General features: G+C 52.9%; 8 protein-coding genes across 8 annotated transcripts; 7 read left to right on the plus strand and 1 right to left on the minus strand.

Moving 5' to 3' along the window:
• Window positions 1-65: 65 nt before the first annotated feature.
• On the plus strand, window positions 66-2,509 carry COL26b_012614 (uncharacterized protein; the record flags this gene model as incomplete). The annotated part of the gene is made up of 2 exons (XM_053185253.1): window positions 66-156; window positions 225-2,509. 2 exons carry the CDS (start codon window positions 66-68, stop codon window positions 2,507-2,509), a joined length of 2,376 nt encoding a protein of 791 aa, XP_053030790.1.
• A 1,247-nt stretch (window positions 2,510-3,756) lies between these two features.
• On the plus strand, window positions 3,757-5,487 carry COL26b_012615 (uncharacterized protein; the record flags this gene model as incomplete). Its single annotated transcript, XM_053185254.1, has 4 exons — window positions 3,757-4,004; window positions 4,071-4,178; window positions 4,463-4,838; window positions 4,903-5,487. The coding sequence occupies 4 exons, from the start codon at window positions 3,757-3,759 to the stop codon at window positions 5,485-5,487; spliced, it is 1,317 nt and encodes a 438-aa protein (XP_053030791.1).
• An 802-nt stretch (window positions 5,488-6,289) lies between these two features.
• COL26b_012616 (uncharacterized protein) lies at window positions 6,290-7,725 on the plus strand (the record flags this gene model as incomplete). Its single annotated transcript, XM_053185255.1, has 2 exons — window positions 6,290-6,937; window positions 7,264-7,725. The coding sequence occupies 2 exons, from the start codon at window positions 6,290-6,292 to the stop codon at window positions 7,723-7,725; spliced, it is 1,110 nt and encodes a 369-aa protein (XP_053030792.1).
• Window positions 7,726-8,306: 581 nt separating this feature from the next.
• On the plus strand, window positions 8,307-9,091 carry COL26b_012617 (uncharacterized protein; the record flags this gene model as incomplete). The annotated part of the gene is made up of 2 exons (XM_053185256.1): window positions 8,307-8,714; window positions 8,747-9,091. 2 exons carry the CDS (start codon window positions 8,307-8,309, stop codon window positions 9,089-9,091), a joined length of 753 nt encoding a protein of 250 aa, XP_053030793.1.
• A 978-nt stretch (window positions 9,092-10,069) lies between these two features.
• Window positions 10,070-11,371, plus strand: COL26b_012618 (uncharacterized protein; the record flags this gene model as incomplete). The annotated part of the gene is made up of 3 exons (XM_053185257.1): window positions 10,070-10,121; window positions 10,491-10,857; window positions 10,909-11,371. The coding sequence occupies 3 exons, from the start codon at window positions 10,070-10,072 to the stop codon at window positions 11,369-11,371; spliced, it is 882 nt and encodes a 293-aa protein (XP_053030794.1).
• A 101-nt stretch (window positions 11,372-11,472) lies between these two features.
• COL26b_012619 (uncharacterized protein) lies at window positions 11,473-12,705 on the minus strand (the record flags this gene model as incomplete). The annotated part of the gene is made up of 1 exon (XM_053185258.1): window positions 11,473-12,705. The coding sequence occupies one exon, from the start codon at window positions 12,703-12,705 to the stop codon at window positions 11,473-11,475; it is 1,233 nt and encodes a 410-aa protein (XP_053030795.1).
• A 5,693-nt stretch (window positions 12,706-18,398) lies between these two features.
• COL26b_012620 (uncharacterized protein) lies at window positions 18,399-20,018 on the plus strand (the record flags this gene model as incomplete). Its single annotated transcript, XM_053185259.1, has 1 exon — window positions 18,399-20,018. One exon carries the CDS (start codon window positions 18,399-18,401, stop codon window positions 20,016-20,018), a length of 1,620 nt encoding a protein of 539 aa, XP_053030796.1.
• Window positions 20,019-20,423: 405 nt separating this feature from the next.
• COL26b_012621 (uncharacterized protein) lies at window positions 20,424-22,437 on the plus strand (the record flags this gene model as incomplete). Its single annotated transcript, XM_053185260.1, has 2 exons — window positions 20,424-20,600; window positions 20,662-22,437. 2 exons carry the CDS (start codon window positions 20,424-20,426, stop codon window positions 22,435-22,437), a joined length of 1,953 nt encoding a protein of 650 aa, XP_053030797.1.
• Window positions 22,438-22,962: the final 525 nt, after the last annotated feature.

The following is a 22,962-nucleotide window of genomic DNA, read 5'->3' on the forward strand; positions in this document are numbered from 1 at the left end:
TGACTTGTTGGTGCAGATGTTGCAATCATGTCGTTCACGCTGTTGAGGGAGGCCCGGTCAAAAGCATGCTCGTCACTCCGACAAGGGTCTCGTGCTGCGCGGACAAGACATTTCGCAACTCCATCAGGGCAAGTAGCTTTGAGTCCTCTAGAGCCGGTAAGTTGTTCTTGACTGCTTTAAACGATTGGAAGGTTTTCTGACTTGTTTCTAGTACAACACTCTAGACTACGCCCTTCGGCTACAAGCCCTCCGCGACGTCCAAAAATCCAACAAACGACCCCTGACACTGTCTGAAAAGGTTCTTTACAGCCATCTGATACCCGGTGAAGAAGGATGGGTTCTCGACGAAATAAAAAGAGGCAAGACGATACTGCGTCTGCGACCGGATCGGGTTGCCTGTCATGACGCGACGGCGACCATGGCGTTGCTCCAATTCATAAGCGCTGGTCTGCCGCGAGTCAGAGTCCCAACTTCGGTTCATAGCGACCACTTGATCGTGGCCGAAAAGGGAGACAAGGAGGATTTGTCAAGAGCTGCCAGCGACCACCGGGAGGTGTATGCCTTTCTGAGTTCCGCGACGAAGAAATACGGGATAGGTTATTGGAAACCGGGCGCCGGTATCATTCACACAACCATCTTTGAGAACTACGCTTTCCCTGGTGGTCTGATGATTGGTACGGATTCTCACACACCGAACGCGGGTGGCATGGGTATGCTGGGAATTGGCGTTGGCGGCGCCGATGCGGTTGATGCAATGTCCGGCATGCCTTGGGAACTCGCGTGTCCGAAGGTGGTCGGCGTGCGTCTGACGGGCAAGCTCCAGGGATGGAGCTCTTCGAAAGACATCATCTGCAAGCTAGCGGGTATCCTCACGGTTTCTGGGGGTAAAGGAAGGATCATCGAGTTCTTTGGCCCCGGCACCGAAACCCTCGGAGCGACTGCGATGGCTACAGTCTGCAACATGTCCGCAGAAATCGGGTCGACGTCCTGCATATTCCCATACTCGGAAGCCATGTCACGATATCTTTCGGCAACAAAACGGAAGGGCATCGCCAAGTACGCCGACTCCTTCAAGCAAGAGCTTCTTATTGCCGACGAAGGCAGCGACCGATACTACGACGACATCATCGAAATCGACCTATCGACCCTCGAACCCCACATCAACGGCCCCTTCACTCCCGACCTCGCCCACCCCCTCTCTCAGTTCAAAGACCATGTTAGCGAAAGCTCTTGGCCTACGAATCTGAGCTGCAGCCTCGTGGGCAGCTGTACCAACAGCTCGTACGAGGATCTCGAAAAGGTCCGCGACCTTGTGATACAGGCGAAGAAGGCTGGGCTGGATCGTCCAAAGACACCATTCTTGGTCAGCCCAGGGAGCGAACAGATTCGAGCGACAGCTGAAGAGGAGGGTATTCTTGAGACGCTACGACAAGCTGGTGCAACTGTCTTGAGCAACTCTTGCGGGCCTTGTGTCGGTCAATGGGATAGGAAAGATGTCGATGTCAAGGGGGCTGAAAAGAACTCCGTCATCTCCAGCTTCAACAGAAATTTCACTGGCCGACACGATAGCAACCCTGCAACCCACTCCTTTGTCACATCCCCAGAGCTGGCGACAGCTTTCGCTTTCGCAGGCAACTTGACCTTCAACCCCATCACAGACGCCATTCCTGTGCCCGGCGCGACAACGCCTTTCCGATTCACACCTCCAAAAGCGGAAGAGCTTCCCGTCGCCTTCTTCCCTGGCGCCGATCGATTCCAACCGCCAGTGATGACCGACACTTCGGAGTTGACCGTCAACATCGATCCTAAGAGCGACCGACTACAGCTCCTAACGCCGTTTGCGCCATGGCAGCCAGGAAACGCGAGTAACCTGACTGTCCTCATCAAGGTCCGTGGCAAGTGTACAACAGACCACATCTCCCCCGCAGGTCCTTGGTACAATTACCGCGGCCACCTCGAGAACATCAGCAACAACCTCCTCCTCGGCGCCACCAACGACTTCCTGCCAGATGCAAGCACCCTCCAGATGATTGGCAAGGCCAAGGACCCCGTAGATGGCGACAAGATCAAGCCCGTACCTCAAGCAGCACGGAGCTTGAAGGAAGCGGGTATCAGGTGGTGCATCATTGGCGACAACAACTACGGCGAAGGCAGCTCCCGCGAGCACGCTGCGCTGGAGCCCCGATATCTGGGTGGCGTTGCTGTCATCACCCGGGGTTTTGCCAGAATTCACGAGACGAATCTGAAGAAGCAAGGAATGCTCCCTCTAACATTCGCTCACCCTGCCGACTACGACAAGATTCGGGATGGAGATAAGATCACGCTTTTGGATGTCGAGGAGGGAGAATTGCAACCCGGGAAACAGGTCACGATGGAGGTCGTCACGAAGGAAGGGTCGAGGTGGAAGGCGAAGCTGAATCACTCGTACGAGTTGAATCAGATCGAGTGGCTGCGGGCTGGCAGTGCACTCAACTACATCAAGCGAGTTGCCCTTGGACAGAGCGAATGATGCTGTAGTGGTAGAGCTTTTGTAAACGTCATCTCGAGGCGGCGTTTTGGGCATGATACATCAACTGCATATTTTGGTAGAGAATCAACATAAGCGCATTTGCATCGGCAATAATCTGAATCCTCGATCAATGTGTGTTACTTTCCCCACGCTGCGTTCTGGTCATGTTCTCCCTTGTGTTTTTTGTTCTACTATGCAGTACATCAAGCTTCTAATCTTCTTCCTTTAACGGCCCTTTCTAAACTCTCCTCATTGGACATCTCAGGTCAACATAATCTGCCAGAGTGGAAATCTCTCAATGGGCTCGCGATATCCAGCTACAAATCAGGAGCTCTGGAATCGTCATCATTCCACGCCCAGTCAGTCCCCGCAATCTTCCGTCTAATGCCCCACAATGCCGGAGCGAGCAGACCATATGACGAGGTTGGGAACTTACGGTCACTACTATTGGTGTCTGGAAGCAGCCGGACCACCGGTGAACACAATTGGGTCGGTCGTCGTAACCACGTGCGCGTGGCTCCCGACATCATGAGTGCCTTACATTTCCTAGAGTAGCCTCACGGGAAAACCCCTCCTCCTATTCACGGACTACTCCTGCTCACGGTCTTCTCCGCTGACTCGCGGGTAGCTCCGTGAACACTGGAATCTTGGCCTTGGCTTCAGTCTAACGGGTTTGGATGGTGATTTTGAGTGGCTGGACTGGCCCGAAAAGACGGAGCAGTCCATCGCGCTTCTCCGGTACAGCAGGACTGCTCCGTCATCCAAGAACATGACGGCCAATTCATCTTTCGATTGCGGGTCTGGGGAAGAGGAGACGAACGCAATAAGCTTACAGGTGCCATATTCCACAGCCAGAGAGCTGGGTGTCTGTGGGACACGCCAGAATCTGGGGTCGTTTCGGGGTATGCGGGGTAGGAAGTTGGGGTGAACATCCTGTTGTTTGCCTTCTGCAAGATCGAACTGGGCTATGCCCAAGTCTGGGCAACAAAAGACATCAAGTCGAGGGTGATTGGTGTCTCTTTCTGGCATGAAGTTTAAAAGAGGACAGACGACGGTTGGTTTCCAAAATTGTTTTCCCAGGGCCTGGAGACTTTCTCTTCATCGACTTCAGAGACTTTGCTGCTGAACTTCAAGTCCTTGGTTGTTCGCATAGTCGAGCCGTTGATTCTTATATCTCTGAGTCCGAAGACCCAAGGTTCGAGAGCTTCTCAGCACACGCTTTCTCGAAAACCCAACAGGCGTGCAAGATGGCCGCCCGCGAAGCCGAGACAAAGCAAGAAGCCATGCAGGCCACCTCAGACCACATCGACAGCACGCTTCCCGTTGGCGAAAAGGACTTCGTGTCTGAGAAAGACATCAATAGCGATGATCTGGGGATGTCCGAGGAAGAGTATGCCGCCGTTGAGAAGAGTCTTACGAGGAAGCTTGACTTCACGTTGGTACCGGTTGTTTGGATTCTCTATCTTTTCAACTACCTCGACAGAAACAACATTGCGTAAGTCTCAAATCGCGGCAACTGGTATGCTCGTGGGTTCTTAAACTAATCATCACTCCACTTTAGTCAAGCACGACTGAGCACCTTTGAGAAGGATCTTGGACTCACTGGCAACCAGTTCAATGTTGCTGTGTCCATCTTGAATATTGGCTATATGCTTATGCAGCTTCCAAGGTAAGTGGCCTTCTCTGTAACTCTCACGCATGATCACTGCTAACAATGGCGAAGTAACATGCTTCTTACCCGAACCCGACCATCTCTCTACATTCCCGCATGGACAGCTCTCTGGTCAATTGTCTCCGCCGCTACAGCAGGAGCAGGGAACTATACACACCTTCTCGTCATCCGATTCTTTTTGGGAATTGCGGAAGCTCCTTTCTTTCCGGTTGGTCCTGACACATACTTCCTCTTTGAATCACGCTGACCTATTTGGTTCAGGGTGCCATGTACCTTCTGAGTTGTTGGTATCCTCGAAAGGAGCTTGCATTTCGCACCGCTATTCTATACTCTGGCGTTCTCCTTGCGACGGCATTCTCGGGACTCATCGCAGCCGGCGTCCTCTCAGGTCTTGAGGGAGCTCGGGGTATCGCCGGATGGCAGTGGCTCTTCATCATTGAGGGTGCAGGCAGTTTCGCCGCGGCCATCCTTGGGGCTATGCTTCTCCCGGATTTCCCGGGCCAGAAGTCGGGCGTTGCGAAGTGGTTGCTCACCGATAAGGAGCAGAAGGTTGCGGTTGAGCGTATCCGGAGGGACAGAGTCTCGCTTCCGGAAGCCGATTCAAGTGTTTGGAATGGACTTAAGCTCGCTGTCAAGGATGCCCGAACATGGGTCTTCGTAAGTTGTTGCCTATCCGCGCTCGTTGTGAAAGAAACCTTAGAGATTAACACACATATAATAGGTGGTCATGCTTACGGCCAATCACAGCGCCTACGGATTCAACAACTTCTTTCCCACGATTGTGAAGGGCTTCAAGCTCGGCAACAACACCCTGACCCTGATCTTGACCGCGCCGCCCTATCTTCTCGCGACGGTCGTTGCCTTCCTAACGGCATTCTCTTCCGATCGTCGCAAGGAGCGCGGTTTCCATATCTCAGTGCCTCAGGGAGTTGCATGCATCGGCTTCATCATTTCAGTATCGACCATCAACAACGCCGCTCGCTATGTTGCTGCTTTCCTGTACATCTGCGGTTGCTTCTCGAGTAACGCAATGGTGTTCAGCTGGGCTAGCTCCACCCTGAACCAGACGCCTGAGAAGAGGGCGTGTGCGACAGCTATTATTAACCTGCTCAGTCAACTTGGCAACATCTGGAGCCCCTACTTCTTTCCATCGACAGATAGTCCGAGATACGTCATGGCAAACCTGCTGATGATGGCCTCATCCGCGCTGAGTATCGTTACTTGCGCTATCATGAAGGTCATGCTGACTAGAGCGAACAAGAAGCTGAAGGCAGAGGGAAGGGACACAAATCTGTTTACGCTCTAAGAGGGGTAACTCGCGGTAGCTGGCACAAAACGTCATCTTCAAAGTCTTGGACGTTGTAATGTACACGCGTGTATCGATGACTACAAATCCTGAATAATTGGTACATGTAGCTGAGCTTTTGAACCATGCATAGTATTTTGAATTCTGAACCGTAACAGCCCGTCAAATGAAATTCCTCACTTTGGCAGTCGCACACTCGTGCCGGAATTCCCGCGGACACGCGAACTCTTCCCGGCGTTCGGGGCCCGACGCGGGGTATGGGGCAATGTACTTCATCTCATGTTGATTCAAAGTTCCTACGTCACCGGCTGAAGACGGAGATTGAGTCCGACGCAAGAGCTTTGACGCGTAGATATGATAAAGCTAACAGGAGCTCTTATCCTAGTAAAAACGCACTGCATTGTGACTGGCATTGAGTGTACATGCGAAAGATGATTTGCTCGGACTATTCGCGACGCGAGATGGGCGAGTCGCATTTTGACGTCCGAAGGCCTGAATCCTGGCAGTGAGAGGACTAAGCCAAACTTCGGAGTACAGCTTCGGATACTATGAAGCATGATCAATAACGCAAATGATTGTTGCTGTAGTCGCGAGCTCGTCTTTCGCGTGGTAGAGGCACACTAGTTGCATTACGGAAACTCAACCTCATGTACCGAGGACTTATTACGCTTAATGTCACATCCGGCAGAACCTTATCATCAGACAAAATAAATACCCAACAAGATGACAACAATGAATTTCCCCTCACTTCATTGTACGGTACTCGACTAGACGTCCTGTTTCTTCACACTACCAGACCAACATGGCGCCCATCAAGAAAGACTTCGAAATCGCCATTATCGGCGGCGGAATCGCCGGAGTAGCCCTGGCCATTTCGCTCGTCAAGCGCAACGTCCCTTGCACCATATACGAAAAAGCGCAAGCCTTCGGCGAAATTGGTGCAGGATTGGGCATCACCCCGAATGCCACCAGAGCCATGAAGGCTTGCGACCCAGTCATATACCAGGTTTTTGACAGGGTCGCTCAACCAGACATTCTTTGGACTTTTTTCGACGGCTCAGATGAGAAGAAAGACGATGAGCCCATCTTCACCCTTGGAGACGCAGAAGCTGGCATCAGGGGCTGTCACAGGGCTCATTTTCTGGACGGAATGATTCAACACCTTCCAAAAGACGTGGCCAAGTTCAATAAGCAGCTAGACCGTGTTGAAGAGCCATACGGTCCTTCAGGAAAACTGAGAATGGTGTTCCAGGATGGTTCTACTGCCGAAGCAGACGCCATTGTCGGGTGCGACGGAATCAAATCTCGCACCCGCGAAATCGTCGTGGGAAGCGACCATCCGTCTGCGACGTGCGGATTCACGCACAAGCACTGCTATCGTGGCTTGATCCCAATGGACGAAGCTCTGGAGATAATTGGAAAGAAACGGGCAATGGGCTCGAACCTGTGGGTAAGTGATCCTAGATCTTCCTATGGCATGATCTTCCTGACTCAATCGCCCAGTCTGCCAATAAGCGGCATATTGTTACTTACCCAGTAGCAAATGGCACCATCCTGAACATAGTGATGCATTGCACAAGCGATGGAGACTGGCCCAGCACCACGAATTTTGTTCTACCAGTCGGAGAGGAAGGCTGTTATGCGGATTCTGAGGGCCTGTCCCCCAGATTACGACGATTGGTCAAGAGGATGAAGTCTGTCGACAGAGTGGGTGCAGTCCATACTCCATGACTACTTGGAGACACATTGAAAACCACCAAAACTGACAAAATCTAGTGGGGATTATTCGACCTCGGGGACCACCCCGTTCCGGCCTTTTCCAGAGGGCGCATCTGTCTCATCGGCGATGCTGCCCACGCGAGCACACCTCATCAGGGCGCTGGAGCCGGACTGTGCATCGAGGATGCCGCTACTCTGGCGTCTTTGTTGGCCGATGACCGAGTTGAAGGTCGGGATGACATCTCCGCAGCGTTTGCAGCATATGATCAATGTCGTCGGGACAGGGGACATCGACTTGTGGAGGGAAGCCGGCGGATTGGGGAGCTATATGAGGGTCAGACCGAGGTTGGAAAAGACTTCAAAGCTATAGAATATGAAGTCCGGACAAAGGCAAAGGACATATGGGAGTTCGACATCAACGAAAGCATCCATCACTGCCTGGGCGATTTAGAGAAACGTCTGGCCGTCAAGACAGGAGCGACAAACTATAGACAGGGGAACTTCCGTGCCGGTTTGTAGAGGATAGTATGGCATTACAACTTCAGCTATCGTTATTCGGCTCCATTTTGACGAAGTAATTCTATGATTAGTTTAACTTTTGATGTAGGTCGTCGCAGCAGGTTGGCCAGGACATCAAGGCCGACTCAAAGGGTACACATCGAAACCTATTGCTAGAGCAACCGAGCCTCTTAAAGCCGTGTTGAATCATTCTGTCAATTGTGCATCGCGAACCTCTCAAGACAATGACTAATTCGATTCCTTACTCGTGATAATTGCCATTGAGAGGTTGATGGGAAGGTGAGAAGAAATAAGATATTGCCTCAGCCGAGTGGCTAATCGCATGTAAGCTAGTGAGACAGTGTCTTGGATTCTATGGAGAATGTGGCAGCAGCTGCAAGGCAATTTCTCAAAGAGGCTACTCCAGAACGCGTCTCTCGACGCCACCTCTCCTGGTGGCAGTTGCCTGGTCGTTCCTTAAGTCAGCACTAGAACCATTGAGCGCATGATCGTCACACATAAAATCAACCTTTTCGAACGTCGACTTCTCTGCGGTCGATATTTGATACCATCACTCATCTACCGCCATCCCAACGACCACCATGGCGCCAGGAATCTTCATCGTGCCGGGCTTATATGAAAGCATCGCCACCTTCGGGCCGCTTGTCGACGAACTCAAGAAAGCCGGGTACCCCTCAATCCATGTGGGAACCATCACCAGCGGTGGCACCTCATCAAAACGGGAGCCTCGCGGGCTCACCATTGCCGATGACACGCAGGGTATCCGAACCGAGCTCGAACCGTTCGTAGACAGATGCGGAAGTGATGGCGTGATTCTAGTCCTGCATTCCGCCGGCGGCTTCATCGGAGCTGGCGCCATGAAGGGCCTGACCCAGTCAGCCTACGAAGATGAAGCAAAGAGGGGTGGAATTCGACAAATCGTCGGGATTACGGCCGCCTTTCTGCCGGTTGGATTTGAGCATCGGCCGTTGCCGTTTATGAAGATCGATGTGAGATGAGCTACCTTGTTCTCTGGTGGCAGTGGCTGACTCCTGAAAAGGAAGAGAAGGGAACCCAGGGCCCTGTTGATGATATGGCGTTCTTCAACGATATGTCCGCCGAGGCTGCCAAGCCGTGGATCGATGAGTTTGTGCATCATCCGGCGCATGGATGGGGCACGAAGATCGAATACGCCGGGTGGCACGACGTGCCTGTCGACTACATCATTTGTGAACGAGACCAGATCATTCCCATGCAGATGCAGGAGACGGTCGCGGCCGGTGCGGAGGCAAAGGTCTATCGACTTGATGCAGGGCATATGGCGCAGTTGTCTCGTACCAAGGAGCTTGCGAACCTCATCGTGGAGGCTATTCGCCGCATGAGTTAGCTGCCCGGGTGTAGCGGAGCGAAAGAGCGTTCATAGTCATACCATAAGTATCTACCCATGACCTCAAATTCATTGCACTTGAAACCTCGAAGGTGTTTTTGGATCAAACAAGTCAAAGATACAAAGTAGGAGGAAAAGGAACTCACAAGCGGGCAGAGGAGCAGTAAGCTTCAGCCATCAACAGTTACCTATGTACTTTGCTTAACCTCAATGGACCTGTCGAAGGAAAGATCATGGCCATTCCTGTCCTTCAGAGCCAGGTTGGCTTAGACGTCGGGGTTTCAATCGATCAACCAAGACGCTGTTACCAGCCGCTTACCTTCAAACTGAAGCGGGTTCGTAATTGGATTCCTTCAGTGAGACGTCGTGCAGAGTCGCCTCGATCCTTCCATGTCGTGTAACCCTATCCCCCAAGGCTTACCTTCCCATACAAGCAAAGATCTCCTCCGTCCTAAATGCCCAAGACTACGCTTCCTTGTCAACCCCGCGTGAACATCGTGCATTACCCCGAAATCTCGGTGCTGTTGCGCAAGAATGGCCGCAGTTGCACCGACGCCTCGTCATCCTTATGCGGAAGCAAGAAAGATATTACAATCAGCTCCCCTGTCACAAAACCAGACTTGATGGGTGTTATCTCATGTCTTAAGAATAATCACCATGCCTCAAAGTCATCCTGCCATAACTTACCTCATCTTGCTGATTATCCTGACAGCTTTTACCTCTGCATTACAAGATGCAAACGCCTACTGCCAGCTCCTCGAATCCCTCATACCCAACCGCGTAGCATACCCAGAGACGCCAATCTACAACGAATCGATCTCGTCATACTACTCCGGCCAGGAACGCGACATCCGGCCGGGATGCATCTTACAACCCGACACCGCCCACGAAGTCTCTCAGTTCATCAAGCTAATCACTAGGAGAGACGCAACATGTTCCCACGCACCCCCTCAATTCGCCATCCGGAGCGGGGGCCACATGATCTGGCCCGGCTCAGCCAACATCGACCAAGGCATCACCGTTGACCTGCGTAAGCTGAACTCTCTCGTATTGAACGAGGAAAAAACTGTAGCGTCGTTAGGGGTCGGTGGTATCTGGAGCGATATCTACCCACAACTCGTCCCTCACAATCTGACCGTCATGGGCGGGAGAGTAACCGGCATTGGCGTCGGAGGTCTTGCAACAGGTGGTAAGCTACACCAATATGATGATCCTTCCGACAGATGAACCGGTGCTAAGCTTCGTTCTCAGGCGGCATCCACTACCTCGCCCGCCGCCACGGCTGGGTCTGCGACAACATCCACACCTACCAAATCGTCCTTGCCAGCGGCGCCATCGTCGAAGCCACGGCGTCCTCCCACGCGGACCTCCCACGCGGACCTCTGGCTCGCGCTGAAAGGCGGCTCCAACAACTTCGGCATCGTCACCCGCATCGACGTGCCAACCTTCCCGATGGGCGATATGTGGGGCGGCACCGTGGCCTTTGAGTACACGAACGAGGTCCTGGAGGCGCATGCACAGGCGTTCAGCGACTTCATGAGTGCGGAGAACTTTGACGATGCTGCTGATATGGGCATGTCTTTGCTCTTCGACCAGGGCAACTACGCAGTCGGCGACGCGCTGTATTATGTCAAGCCCGTGGAGAATCCGCCTGTTTATCAGCAGTTCACGGCGATTCAGCCGCAGATTGGAAGTTCGCTGCGGATTGGGAATGCTAGTTCCATGACTTCGGAGGCGAACGGCCTTCTTCCGCCGAATACCACGCGGTAAGCTTGACATTGATTACCACTTCGCGTGCCTTGAGTTCATTTGGACAGTGCAATCGATATCGTCTACTCCTTCAAGAACGGCGACTCCAGCGTTTACTCGGAGATGTTCAGAACCTGGGAGGAAGGAACTAAGCTTTTAGCACACATAGAGGGGCTTCAGCTCGTCCTTCTCATCCAGCCCCATCCAGTGACCAACGGAACCAACTCGCTCGGGCTGACACCCGAGGCAAAAGACGAGGTGATGTCGGTTTTGACAGCAGCTTACACGAACCGGGAAGACGATGAGATGGTGCAAGCAGGGATGCAGAGCATCATTGACGCGCACAAGGACATGCTGCAACAGCGCGGACTTCTAATCCCTTTTCAATATCTTAATTACGCAGACATCACGCAAGATCCGATCGGAAGTTACGGACCAGAGGTAAAAGCGAGGCTGCAGGCTGTCAGCAAGAAGTATGATCCTGAAGGCCTGTTTCAAAAGAACGTCCCAGGTGGGTTCAAGGTGTTCTAGAGTGATAAATGGAAGTTCTTTTGGTAAAATTACTTTACGCTTAGGGTTATTTTACAAGAGTGATCGAGGAAGGCTAGACGGCTGATGCATCATGCAGCCTCTCACTTGGCCTCCTCCTTGGCCTTATTGGCGATCTCCTCCGCCTTCTTTCCCTTCGCCTCGAGGACCTTCTTGACCTCTTCCAGAGTCTCCTTGAACAACTTCTCTCCCTCCTCCTTGTGCTTGTCCGCGACTTCCCTCAATTGCTTCAATTTGGGAATGATCTGGTCGCCGTCAGGGATCATCTTGAAGTACTGATCCAGGCCACCGAAGCTTCCGCCCAATTGTGAGCCCTTAGACTTGGCCTTATCCACAGCGTCGCCAACATACTTCTCCAAGCCACCAAGGTCGCCAGAGTCGACAGCAGACTTGGCCTTCTCGAATACCTCCTTCGCATTGCCCTGCTTCAGTGCATAGGCGTTCTTCTCCAGAAGCTCCTTGACCTTGGGGTTCTTGTCGAGGTAGGGCTTCGCCTCCTCGAGTGCCTTCTTCCAAGCCTCGTCTCCGAGCTTCTTGACCTGCTGAGTCTTGTCCTCAATCAACTTGCGGGCTTTGTCGAAGTTGCTAGCGGTAAGGCCTCCCGCAAGGATGTCCTTGATCTGCTTCCACGTCTCATCGACCTGCTTCTTCGCCTCAGGGCCGTATTGGTCGCCCAGCTGCTTGAGCTGGTCAATGTTGCCACCGAGCCTCTCCTTCAGCTGAGGGTGATTGTCAACAATGTCGGAGATGGCATCGCCGGACAGGTTTGCAATCTTCTTGGACAGGTCGGCGAGAACCTCGCACGCCTTGTGAACGGCCTCCAGGCTCAGACCGGCCTTGGCGACCTCCTGGAACTGCTTGTAGGCATCGTTGATGATCTCGTCGGCCTCCTCCTTGTGGTTCTTGCGGACAGTTTCGAAGTCGTCAAACGCGGAGTCGACGTAGGAGCGACCGCCGGGGATCCAGCCGACGTAGGAGTAGGCGAACTGCTTGATGGAGTCGATGGCTTGGTCGGGCGACGGGGTGTTCTCCTGCAGCTTCTTCGCGGCAACCTGGTACTTCTTCTCTGCCTCCTTGGCGGCCTTGTTGACCTTGGATGCGGTGCGTCCGGCGGGGGTGAAGGAGTAGATTGCGTAGAAGAGACCGGCGCCTGCGAGTCCTCCGGCGACGCCAGCTCCAAAGTGTGAGCTGCCTCCGCTTGCGCTCGCTGATGACGAGGTAGTGGTCGTTTGGAAGCGAAGCTGTTGACGGGGAGCTCGAAGAGCACGAGTAGCTCTAGGGAGCGTCGAGCGAGCGAGGGGTCTTGCGGACATCATTTTGGCGTCTGGCGAATGACTGGCAGACTGGTAGGTGTTTAGTTACAAGACAGCTTTCGGACGCCGAGAGGATTGGAGTTGATGCTGAAGAGAGTACCGAAAAGTTCGTAGCTGTGTGAGAGGGCCTGAAAAAGCAGGGAGAGAGCTGGTTTTGAGGGATGGACAAGGCGACGAACTTGCAATCTACCCCTGGTGGCTGGCTACCCTCGGGACTGTTGGCGGCAGGCAAAACAAGGAAGATCTGGGCTTGTCCCACGTGTCTTGGAGACGCAATTGAAGTCAAAATGACGAGCGGAAGCAGCTGAAGGACAGGGGGCCAGCTGCTGGGCTGCCTACTTCAGCTGCACTATGAGCTGCAAATCGACTGGGCTGGAGGGAAAGCTCCGGACTAGTGACGTCGATGACGCATCAGTGAGAGAGGGAGCTACCTACCTAAGCTCCTTCAGGTGCCCTGTTGGGGTAGCTACCCCGCATGGTGGTATTCATCTGCCCTAGCGGGACGAACTGCCCCTGAAAACCCCCCGAATGAGGTCCCTGAGGGCTACCTGTCACCGGGAGATCGGCGATCAGCTGCTGCGGGGAAGGCTCTGATTCGCAGGGGATGCCCTCGTCATCGTGATGCAGCTGCAATATTGCTGTGCTCCATTTGTATGGAGCATCCGTCAAAACGATTGAAGGCAAATAAAAGGGAATCCGGGTGTTCAAGAAAGTTTACGTAAGTTTTCTGTCTGTACGGCGTATGTTCTTTGTACCGACTTATGCCTACTGAGGACGAGACTATTAGGGACAGAAATAGGCGATAATACCTGAAACAAAACGAACGAGAAAGGCGACAACGGCGACAACGGCGACAACGATATGAATATAGACTATATGAAACCAGTAGAAATACTCGCTGCAGCACACAAGAAATAGCCAGGCACACAGAAGTGTAACTAGGTGAAGGTTGCTTCGCATATTGTGCCCATTTCAACAAATTGAGCTTGAATATCACCTGCGTCTACCGGAGAAAAGCAGAGCCCCTCCATCATCATCAGAGTCCTCGGCCTCTTGGTCCGCGTGACCTGCAACGCTCCAAGAATCATCATCGACAATCACTGATATCTGAGAGCGGCACGATGGTCCTCCTTCAGCAATTGATAAAAGACTCATCACGGAAGCCAGGTCGGTGCCACGAACAGACGTGCTAGCCAGAGACTGGAACGTCTGCTGATATGAAAAGGTGTCTGAGTCCCATCTCTTGTGGTCAGTGACCTTCTCCTCCAGAGCCGAGAGCGCATCCCGCCGGACACCTCCCAATACTTTGTCAATCAGACTATCCTTCTCTTTGGCCCAATCCGGGCTTTCATCCGTGACGTTGGGAACAATCCAGTTCAGGTAGACGTTCTTGTGTCCCCGGCGAACTTGTATGCCGCTTCTGTGAGCAGCAAAGTAGTATTCGCAGAGGCGGCACGTTGGCTTGCTACACCCGATATACCGAAAGTCCCGGAAAAAGGGGATGGAAGTAGTTCCGCTGGGATGTTGTCCACACAGCCAATCAAGAACGAGAATCTCGCAATGAACAATGGGGTGGAAAGATTCTCTTGCACACTGCTTAAAGATGAGATCATCTAGTCCGCAGCGCTGGAGTTCTTCAGCATATCCCTGGTACTTGGCTAACTCTGCAGGTTCCCAAACCATGCGGCCGATAATTGCCTTGGCCGTCCGGAGGCTTCGGCGCTTTGCAGCTGTCATTGTCGAAGGTTGAAGACATGTGATTGGATTCGGCAAAGGATTGCTAGACGGCAGGAAAACGATGTTGAAATTCTCGAATAGCTCTGGGATACGTCTGCGAGCGATGATGATGGCGCGGACCATACCTAAGTATGAAGCGAGTCGCCCGACAAAGTGGGAGAGGTCACACCATCTTTCAGATGTAGAAGATGTGACAGTGGCCCTACCGGAGCAATTATTACCGTCTCGGCTTTTATGAGCAGTTAAGGTTTCCTTCAGATCGCGTAAAGCATTTCCAAGCGAGAGACCTAGCGTACCACAAGACACATTAGATCAGGTGTCCAGCGAGGTTGAGGGTGAATGCTTACTTTCATGAGAGTTATTGGCATTGCAGTCGACGATACAGGCCACTACAGATTTCATCAGCTTATCGCGATACGCCAGGATTCGTTTGTCGTGGAACTCCAGAATCTGTTGAAGCGCCCTTTGAAACAATGGGCTGTGAGGATCGTCTTTGACTTGATCTAAGGTCGCGGTGCCCGTATCATTGAGAAGTCGGCGAACAAAGTTTGTGGCCTTATTGGGGTCTCCCACAGTCTGCCTGTTGTAGGCAAAGGTGTAAAGCAAGCCGTCGTAATTGCGAATGGTGATTGCCAAGGCAGTGACTGTGTCTCCAAATGGCACATTATCGCAAACCTGCGCCAACTTGTTTATGAAGCACTCGAGGACAATGTTTGGGTTGTCACTCGGTTCATATCCTTCGTTATTAGCTCGCGTCTGGCCATTGACCTTGCAGGCTTCGATTAGACTGGAAAGGAGAACAAGCGCGTCGTAGAATCGCCTGAGACGGTTGCGAAATTTGGTGCTGATTGTACCAAGACCATCAACGTAGGTCATGACTGCTTATTGAGTGTCAAACTGAGCTGTGTTTCCAAATGGTTAACTTGTGGGTTATGATCATACTTGGTTGCCTACCCTCCTTGACAGGGCTTGTGGACTTTCCTCGAGGTCTGGCCATTGCAAGATCGGACTGGAGCTCACTTCTGGGGCCTCCAAGGAAGACGTGATGGGGTTTGGTTGAGAAATCTGAAAAATGGTGGAGGGAATTCCAGGAGATTGACGAGGTGTTGGGGGTCTGCTCCATGACCTCTCCTATCGTACTCCTAATCGTTACTCAGGTCGCTGGCAAAGCCGCAATGAATGAACTCGGAATCCGTGTCTTCGACGAGGAGTCTGTGTTTCTCGCAATTTCGCACTCCGCCAAAGCGTGTTGTTGGTCGGGTCAAGTGCTCAGGTCGGTTCGCTGTCCAGGCCAATGAGTCGTCGTGCCGGTCGCAAATTGGGCCATTGGGCATGCAGCTGCGCCTCTTCACAAGCAGGAGGCCAGGAGCCACACCCTACGATTTAGGGTGACCTGCGTCGAGAAGCAATTGGCTGGAGATCCGGGCATGGTGGGTTTGGTGTTGGAGGTTCTTGCAGGTAACAACTGGCGAACCACCATGCTGACCCTTCATCCAGGTTCGTGATGAGGCATCCGCACGGTACCGACCAGTATCGTGGTCTTCAGTCGGAGGCCGACAAGGCGTGATTCAACGGCACATACCCAAGCCTCATTTCGAGGTGTATCGCATGAGATGGCTGGTAGTTCGGCCATGTCAGGCTTGGACGCAGATTTCTTTCAGATTCGTGCCCCTATCATTGGGCTTAATTTCACCGACGGTCAGAACTTGGGAGGCTTTTGTGGGATCCACTCGCGAGGTAAGTTGTGTTGGTCAGGTCTAGTCATGGCCTTAACTTTCAAGCATACCTTCCTTACCTGCTAAATGATTGTTTCATCGGTTTGATGGATTTTATTGGCCTGATGAATATTAGCTTCGTCGGCCTCCAAGAACCGCGCAGAACGGAATCGAAGTAAGAACAGAAATCAATCGGAAAGAGCAGCATTGAGTCAATGATCATTATAAAACGGGCAGTTTTCCACCAAGACATCAGAACATACTTCTCACACCTTTCTTCATCAGAATCTTCACGTGCTATTGCACACCTACAAAGACTAGCATCGCCTACCTTCCTGGTCGGCCTCCTCATTTATCCCACGAATCCTTCATGAAGTCGACGTAAGTGACACATAACTACAGCAGCATTGAGGCCATCCCGTATGTGGGAGGGTATGACAAGGAGTCCACGTAGCTAATGCCGGAGGCCGATGCTGAAGAATCATTCTTCATCGAAGTTGACCCTTGATATTCACTTGAAGGTTGGAAAGTAGTCAGGAGGCCACGCCGAAGTAGCCCAGAGGTGAGAAAAAGACGTCGACTACCATCTTATAATGTGTAGTTGACTTTGAACACACGCACAAGATACCTTGACCCTATCCGAACTGGCCGTGCCGGCGACCTGCATCCCTCCTCCGACTAGCCCGCCCAACATACAACATGCATCAGGCGTCGTCATACTACCAGCAATACAATTACGCTAGTTCGGATGATCCAGGGGGTGGGCAAGGACAACGAGAATCCGACTATAACTACGAGCATTATTACGATTATGGTGATTCCTTCGGATACTCAACCACTGCAGACTACCAGTACAACAACTCTGCCTACTACGCCGAAACCGCACCGCTGGAACAGTAGGATTCTGGGGGTGGATCGTTGCATGGGACCAGTTCCCATCATAACCAAGGACAATCACAGGTTTTGCCTACGTGGGACGAAAGAGACGCAGACATGCATGCTCAACGAGTAATGAATGAGGACAACACTGTGGGTGTTTCGCAACATGACCCCAAGCGACCATATGCTTGTCCAGTGGAGGGTTGCGGGAAGAAATTTGACCAAGGACACAAGCTGAAGTAAGCCTACCACCGAGCCCGTTGAAACAACCATTGTCATTTTTTCTAACGCGAACTTGAAGCAAACATGAGAAGAAGCATTCACTGCCTTACAGATGCCAAATCTGCCCGGAGGGCGCTGGTGAATCGCCCAGGTTCAAGACGGCCTTCTCCGACAACAAGGACTTGAAAAGACACATACGCGCCCATCATCCAAACGAAGCCGAAGGTCTCGGTGTGCCGGACGAAAGCGTGGAGTGTACCGTGTGCGGCGAAGTGTACACCCGGCAAGACAATTACAGGCGCCACCTGGAGGAGGGACGTTGCAGACCACGTTGATGGCGGGCGGTTGAGCTGACACTTGTCGCACCGTCCACACTTGGTCAACCGATTCTGGGGTTCTTCCATGTTGTTCCACCCGTTTGTCTTTCTCTTGATTTGGTCGTGTTTTTGATGTCCCTTGTATTGCTGTATCTTCGTCTTGTTGCTAGTTGATGAGAGCATACGTCGTTCACATTTCTTATTTATCTACCCATCAGATTCCGTCTATTGAACCCGTAAAGCTAGTCATCGTCTGAAAGTAGGCTTGCAGTAACCGACTTCCATTTATCCTACAATAGGCCCGTCCCAATGATGCGAGGATCATTTCTCCGTGATCGATACACTTGGGCTGCCTGTTTTCTCCATGTCCACATACTAGCGCAATGTCGCGATACACAAAATCGGATACCACGGCAACGAGTCAAAAATGTTGCCAAGAAGACCGGAAACATATCATGATGTCTGACATTTCAGAAGGAGGTGTTGGACTTGTCTTCGCGTGGAAGGATGGTGTCTCATGCAGCCGCGACCTCATTGGTGGGGGAGGAATGATGGCAAACATCGTTCAAACGGATGCCAAGATTTCCAAATACCATGAGCCGGAAACGGATGTGTTTTGTAAACACAATCGCGACTTGGTGAAGCATGTGCATCGTTATGCGCCGAAATGAGATAATCTCAACAAATAAGATTCGGGAAAACAACATAATATCAGCGTGTTAAAAGCTTGTGATGCGTCTGTTAAAGACGTCTGGGGTCTCTCCAGCTTTCTCTCATCTCAATCACACCTCATCTCCGCAGGCCACGGTTCAGAACTTTCATCAAGATGAACTGGATCGCATCTCTCACACTCACACTCGCCGCACTGCGGCAAGTGGCCGCCACGAACTCGACGTCATGCACGCCGAGGCTGATGAGCTACTGGATCAACGCCAACGCCTCCCTCGGCGAGGTTACATCTGTTGACGCAGGAGGTGCCTTTGAGGAGATCAGCGACGTCGCGTATCCCGTCAATGTAACCAACCTGCCGAGTCTCTGTGCCGTGACCTTCGTCGCCAAAACCGGAGACGGGAACGCGACGTACAAGTTCGGTCTTTTCCTCCCGGACGACTGGAACAGCGACATCTTGACCGTCGGCAATGAAGGCTTCGACGGTGGCGTCAACTGGCCTGCCATGGCAGCTGGCGTCAAGTACGGCTTCGTAACCGTCTCGACTGACGGAGGACATAACTCTACTGCAAGCAACCTCACCTGGGCCCTGAATGATGAGGACAGGCAGCTGGACTTTGGCTTCCGCGCTCTCCACGGCTCGTATCAGCTGGCCCTGAGAGTCATTGAGCGGTATTACACACTCCCCCCCGGAAAGTCATACTTCGCCGGCGCTGGACAGGGCGGTCGCCAGGGATTGAAGGCCGCACAGCACTACCCGAGGGACTTCAATGCTATCCTCGTCGGCGCACCGGCGTGGTGGCAGACTGCTCTGCAGAGCTGGAGGATCTCTCGCGGCTCTAAGAACGGCGCCAACGACACCAAGATCCTCACTGAGGAGAGCCTCAAGGTTCTCGGCGACAACGTAAGAAAGCAGTGCGACGCTGCGGACGGAGTTGAGGATGGCATCGTCAGCGACCTCGCCACTTGTTACTTCGACTTCGACCTCTTTACCTGCGGCAAGGACGGCGTCGATGCGTCGGCATGCTTAACCGAGGAGCAGGTCGACCTCGCCAAGGTCCTGTACGACAACTACGAGGTCGACGACGAGCAGGTCTTCACCGGTCTGAGCCCGTCGTCCGAGTACGAGTGGACTTCTGTCGTCGGCGACAACGATACCGATGTCAACGAGGAGGCCCTGGGATACTTCCAGAACTTCCTCTACAGTGACCCCGAGTGGGATGTGTCAAGCTACAACGACTCTGTCCCTGCGTACGCCAACGAGACCAACCCCGGCGAGCTGGACGTCAACGACTTCAACCTGACCGCGTTCGCTGCCCTCGGCCACAAGATCATCATGTACCACGGACTGGCTGATGGCGTCAACCCCCTCAACGCCTCCATCTACTTCTACGAGAGTGTTGTCAACGCCACGGGCGGTGACGTCGAGGCCACGCGCAGCTGGTTCCGCTTGTTCCTCGTCCCGGGTCTGGGATCCAAGACCACCAGCGTCGACGCGCCGTGGTACATCGGCGGTCCTGGCCAGTGGGAGCAGCTTGTCGATGGTGAGACGGCAACGATTGCTGGCTTCAACAATGCGTCGACTGATGCTCTTGCGGCGCTTGTCGCATGGACAGCTGCGGACACTGTTCCGGAGTCGATCATCGCGACGACGTGGACCAACTCAACGGATCCTTCAACCGAGGTACTGAGGCAACGTCCGATCTGCCCGTGGCCTGCGACGCAAAAGTACAATGGCGAAGGCGACCAGTCCAAGCCCGAGAGCTTTTTGTGCTAGAGCTTGACGAAGCTCGATTGAGCAGAGGAATTCCAAGGGATGAGAGCTAAGATGACGGTGTTTGTTTACTGCCAGAAGCGGAAACGGTGATGCGGGTCCAAAAAGGCGTACGGTATAGGTGCATAATGTTTAATGAAGTGACATGCCTCAATGCAATACTGTTTAAGACAATCGCTGATGTCACGTGGGCTCGTGTGTGTTTGCTGACATGAGCGACGCGTCGATAACTTAGGGCGGGGCATTCTCTCTCTTGCCCGTGACACTGATCCTTGTTGCCTCCAGGCGCTCCTATCCTCAACGCATCGTTCCCTATAGGCCTCAAATAGCGAACGAAGATATGCAATTGCTACTCCAATCTAGAGTCTCTGTTCGCATCTTCCGGTCGGTTTCTTCGGATCAATGACGATGACGACATCACAACCACCAGATTCGCCGCTCGCCGAGCAGTCCGACGAGGCACTGCTGGAGGATGCTGCCCTGCTAGAAGATGCCAAGGCCATTTCGGAGCATGGAACGCTGAAATATTCATTACTGGGCCCTTCACTGACGAAAGCCGGGCAAGACTCAGTCGATCAGTCCAAGGTTGGTGGTGCACATGGTCATCGTCGGCTCTGAAACGTACGCTGACCGTGCTGTGTGCCAGGTTTCCGAGATCATCTACAACGCCTCGAAAGGATCCAAATTCTTCAATCGAGAAGAGGAACGAGACAAAACCCTTACCAAAAAGATCGAGCAAATCCTCGAGAAGAAGCGCCGCCTGGAGAAGCTTGACCTCAGCAGAGACCTGCGCCTCGCCGACCAGCTTATTACCCAACTCGAACTCTCCCGCGACCTCTCCCAATACATCGTCCATGTCGACTGCGATGCCTTTTACGCTGCCGTCGAACTTCTTGAGCGACCCGAACTGAAGGATGTGCCGTTCTCCGTGGGTGCCGGCGTCTTAACAACCTGTAACTATGTCGCAAGGAAATACGGCTGTCGGAGTGGCATGGCCGGCTTTGTCGCTAAGAAGCTTTGCCCGAGCTTGGTGATGCTCAAGCCCAATTTTGAGAAATACAATGCCAAGGCACACGAGGTTCGGGAGGTTTTGGTGGAATACGACCCCCGGTTCGAGAGCGCCAGTATCGACGAGGCGTACCTCAACATCACCGAATATTGCACGGAGAAAGACATTAGTCCTGCAGATGCAGTTGAGCAGATGCGTCGCGAGGTACATGAAAGGACGAACATTACGGTTTCGGCTGGTATCGCTGCCAATGCGAAGCTTGCGAAGATCTGCTCCAACATGAACAAGCCTAACGGGCAGTTCGTGTTGCCCAACGATCGGACCGAGATCATGAACTTCATGGCGAAACTCCCACCGCGGAAGGTCAATGGGATTGGGCGCGTTCTGGAGCGACAGCTGGCCGAGATTGGCATTAAGACTTGTGCCGACATCTACCCATATCGACAATTTCTCAGGCAACTATTCGGAGAGAAAGCGTACGAGTTCCTCATCAATGTCTACCTTGGTCTCGGGCGCACACGGATACAGCCAGCAGAAGAATACGAGCGAAAGAGCGTCGGCACGGAGAGCACATTTCGGGACATGTCGGACCCTCAGCAGCTGAGGGAGAAGTTGAGGTGGACGGCCGATGAGCTGGAAAAGGACATGAAGAGGGCGGAGTGCAAAGGCCGGACGTTGGTGCTGAAGGTCAAGCTGCACACGTACGAGGTCTTCACACGACAAGTCGTATTGCCAAGAGCTATTTGTCTAGCCGATGATCTCTATCGTTTCGCTCTACCCATTCTTGGCAAGCTCGAAGAGGAGATGCCGGAGATGAAGCTACGACTCATGGGTTTGCGGTGCACGCACCTCGTGAGCACCAAGAAGCCCGACACCATGGCATTCTTTGGTTTCCGGTCCCGCAAGTCAGAACTGGCTGGGTCTCCAGAGAAGAAGGGCGCTATTGGGAACCCAGGAAGCACTGTTAGACTGGACGAAGATGGATGGGAAATGTGGCCGGAGGAGGAACTATTGCGGCTCGACGACGATCTCGCCTTGCAGGGAGAAGGCCCCGAGGAGTCGGACGCGCGAGTGACGGACGACGACTCGACCCCCGTGCGTAGACATGGCAAAGAGATTGCGCCGAACCCCACTAAGGTAGACGCGCCGGTCGAGGAGGACATGTGGGACTGTCCAATTTGCAACCGTCCACAAGCACCGGACGAGAGACAGTTCAACGAACACGTCGATCTATGTTTATCGAGGCAGACAATCCTTGAAGCAGTGCAAGAAGATGCTCCTCAAGCAACAGGGTCGAGGTCGGTGACGCCAGACTTGAAGAAGGCTAAACCCAGTGGAGAGAAGAAGCGTGGTCGGCCGCCCGCGAGGCTCTCGAGTAACGATCCTCGACAAAAGAAGCTTTGCTTCGGATAATGAACTTCCATGAGACTAAACAAAATGATACCCATATTCAATGTCCCTGAAGCAACAACGTCCATGTGGTTGGTGGAGACTTTCAGCGCTTGCTGGATGTGAATCGGGTTCTCCATGTCAGAGGCTTGCACCTGACAGAGCCCCAGAGCCTTTGTCGTTATCGGCGACTGCAAGGGATACGTGCGGTCAGACCGTCTTTAACCCCGCAAATGTCAACACCGAACGATGCTATTCACTAGACATCTCAACGTCGAGGTGGCAACATGGACGACGTTTCGCTTCAGAATCCTGCGGCTTATTACTCCCTGGTGGGCTAGCGTGCGATGGGTCGAACGTGGCGCTCCTAGTTCGCGGTGGTCAAGCTCTCCGTAGCCCAATGAAATGAGCGGCACCGAGTCATCCCGAAAGAACTTTTACAGGCCAACGGTGGGATTTCAGTGATCGACAGGAGTTTGCTTGATCTTGCGGCACATGGCCTGCCGTTGTGAAGCCATGAAGGCCAAATTGGTGAGATCTCAGACTTCG

Source organism: Colletotrichum chrysophilum (genome assembly GCF_026319265.1).
Source record: "Colletotrichum chrysophilum strain AFK26 chromosome Unknown scaffold_183, whole genome shotgun sequence".
Classification (NCBI taxonomy): Eukaryota; Fungi; Ascomycota; class Sordariomycetes; order Glomerellales; family Glomerellaceae; genus Colletotrichum; species Colletotrichum chrysophilum.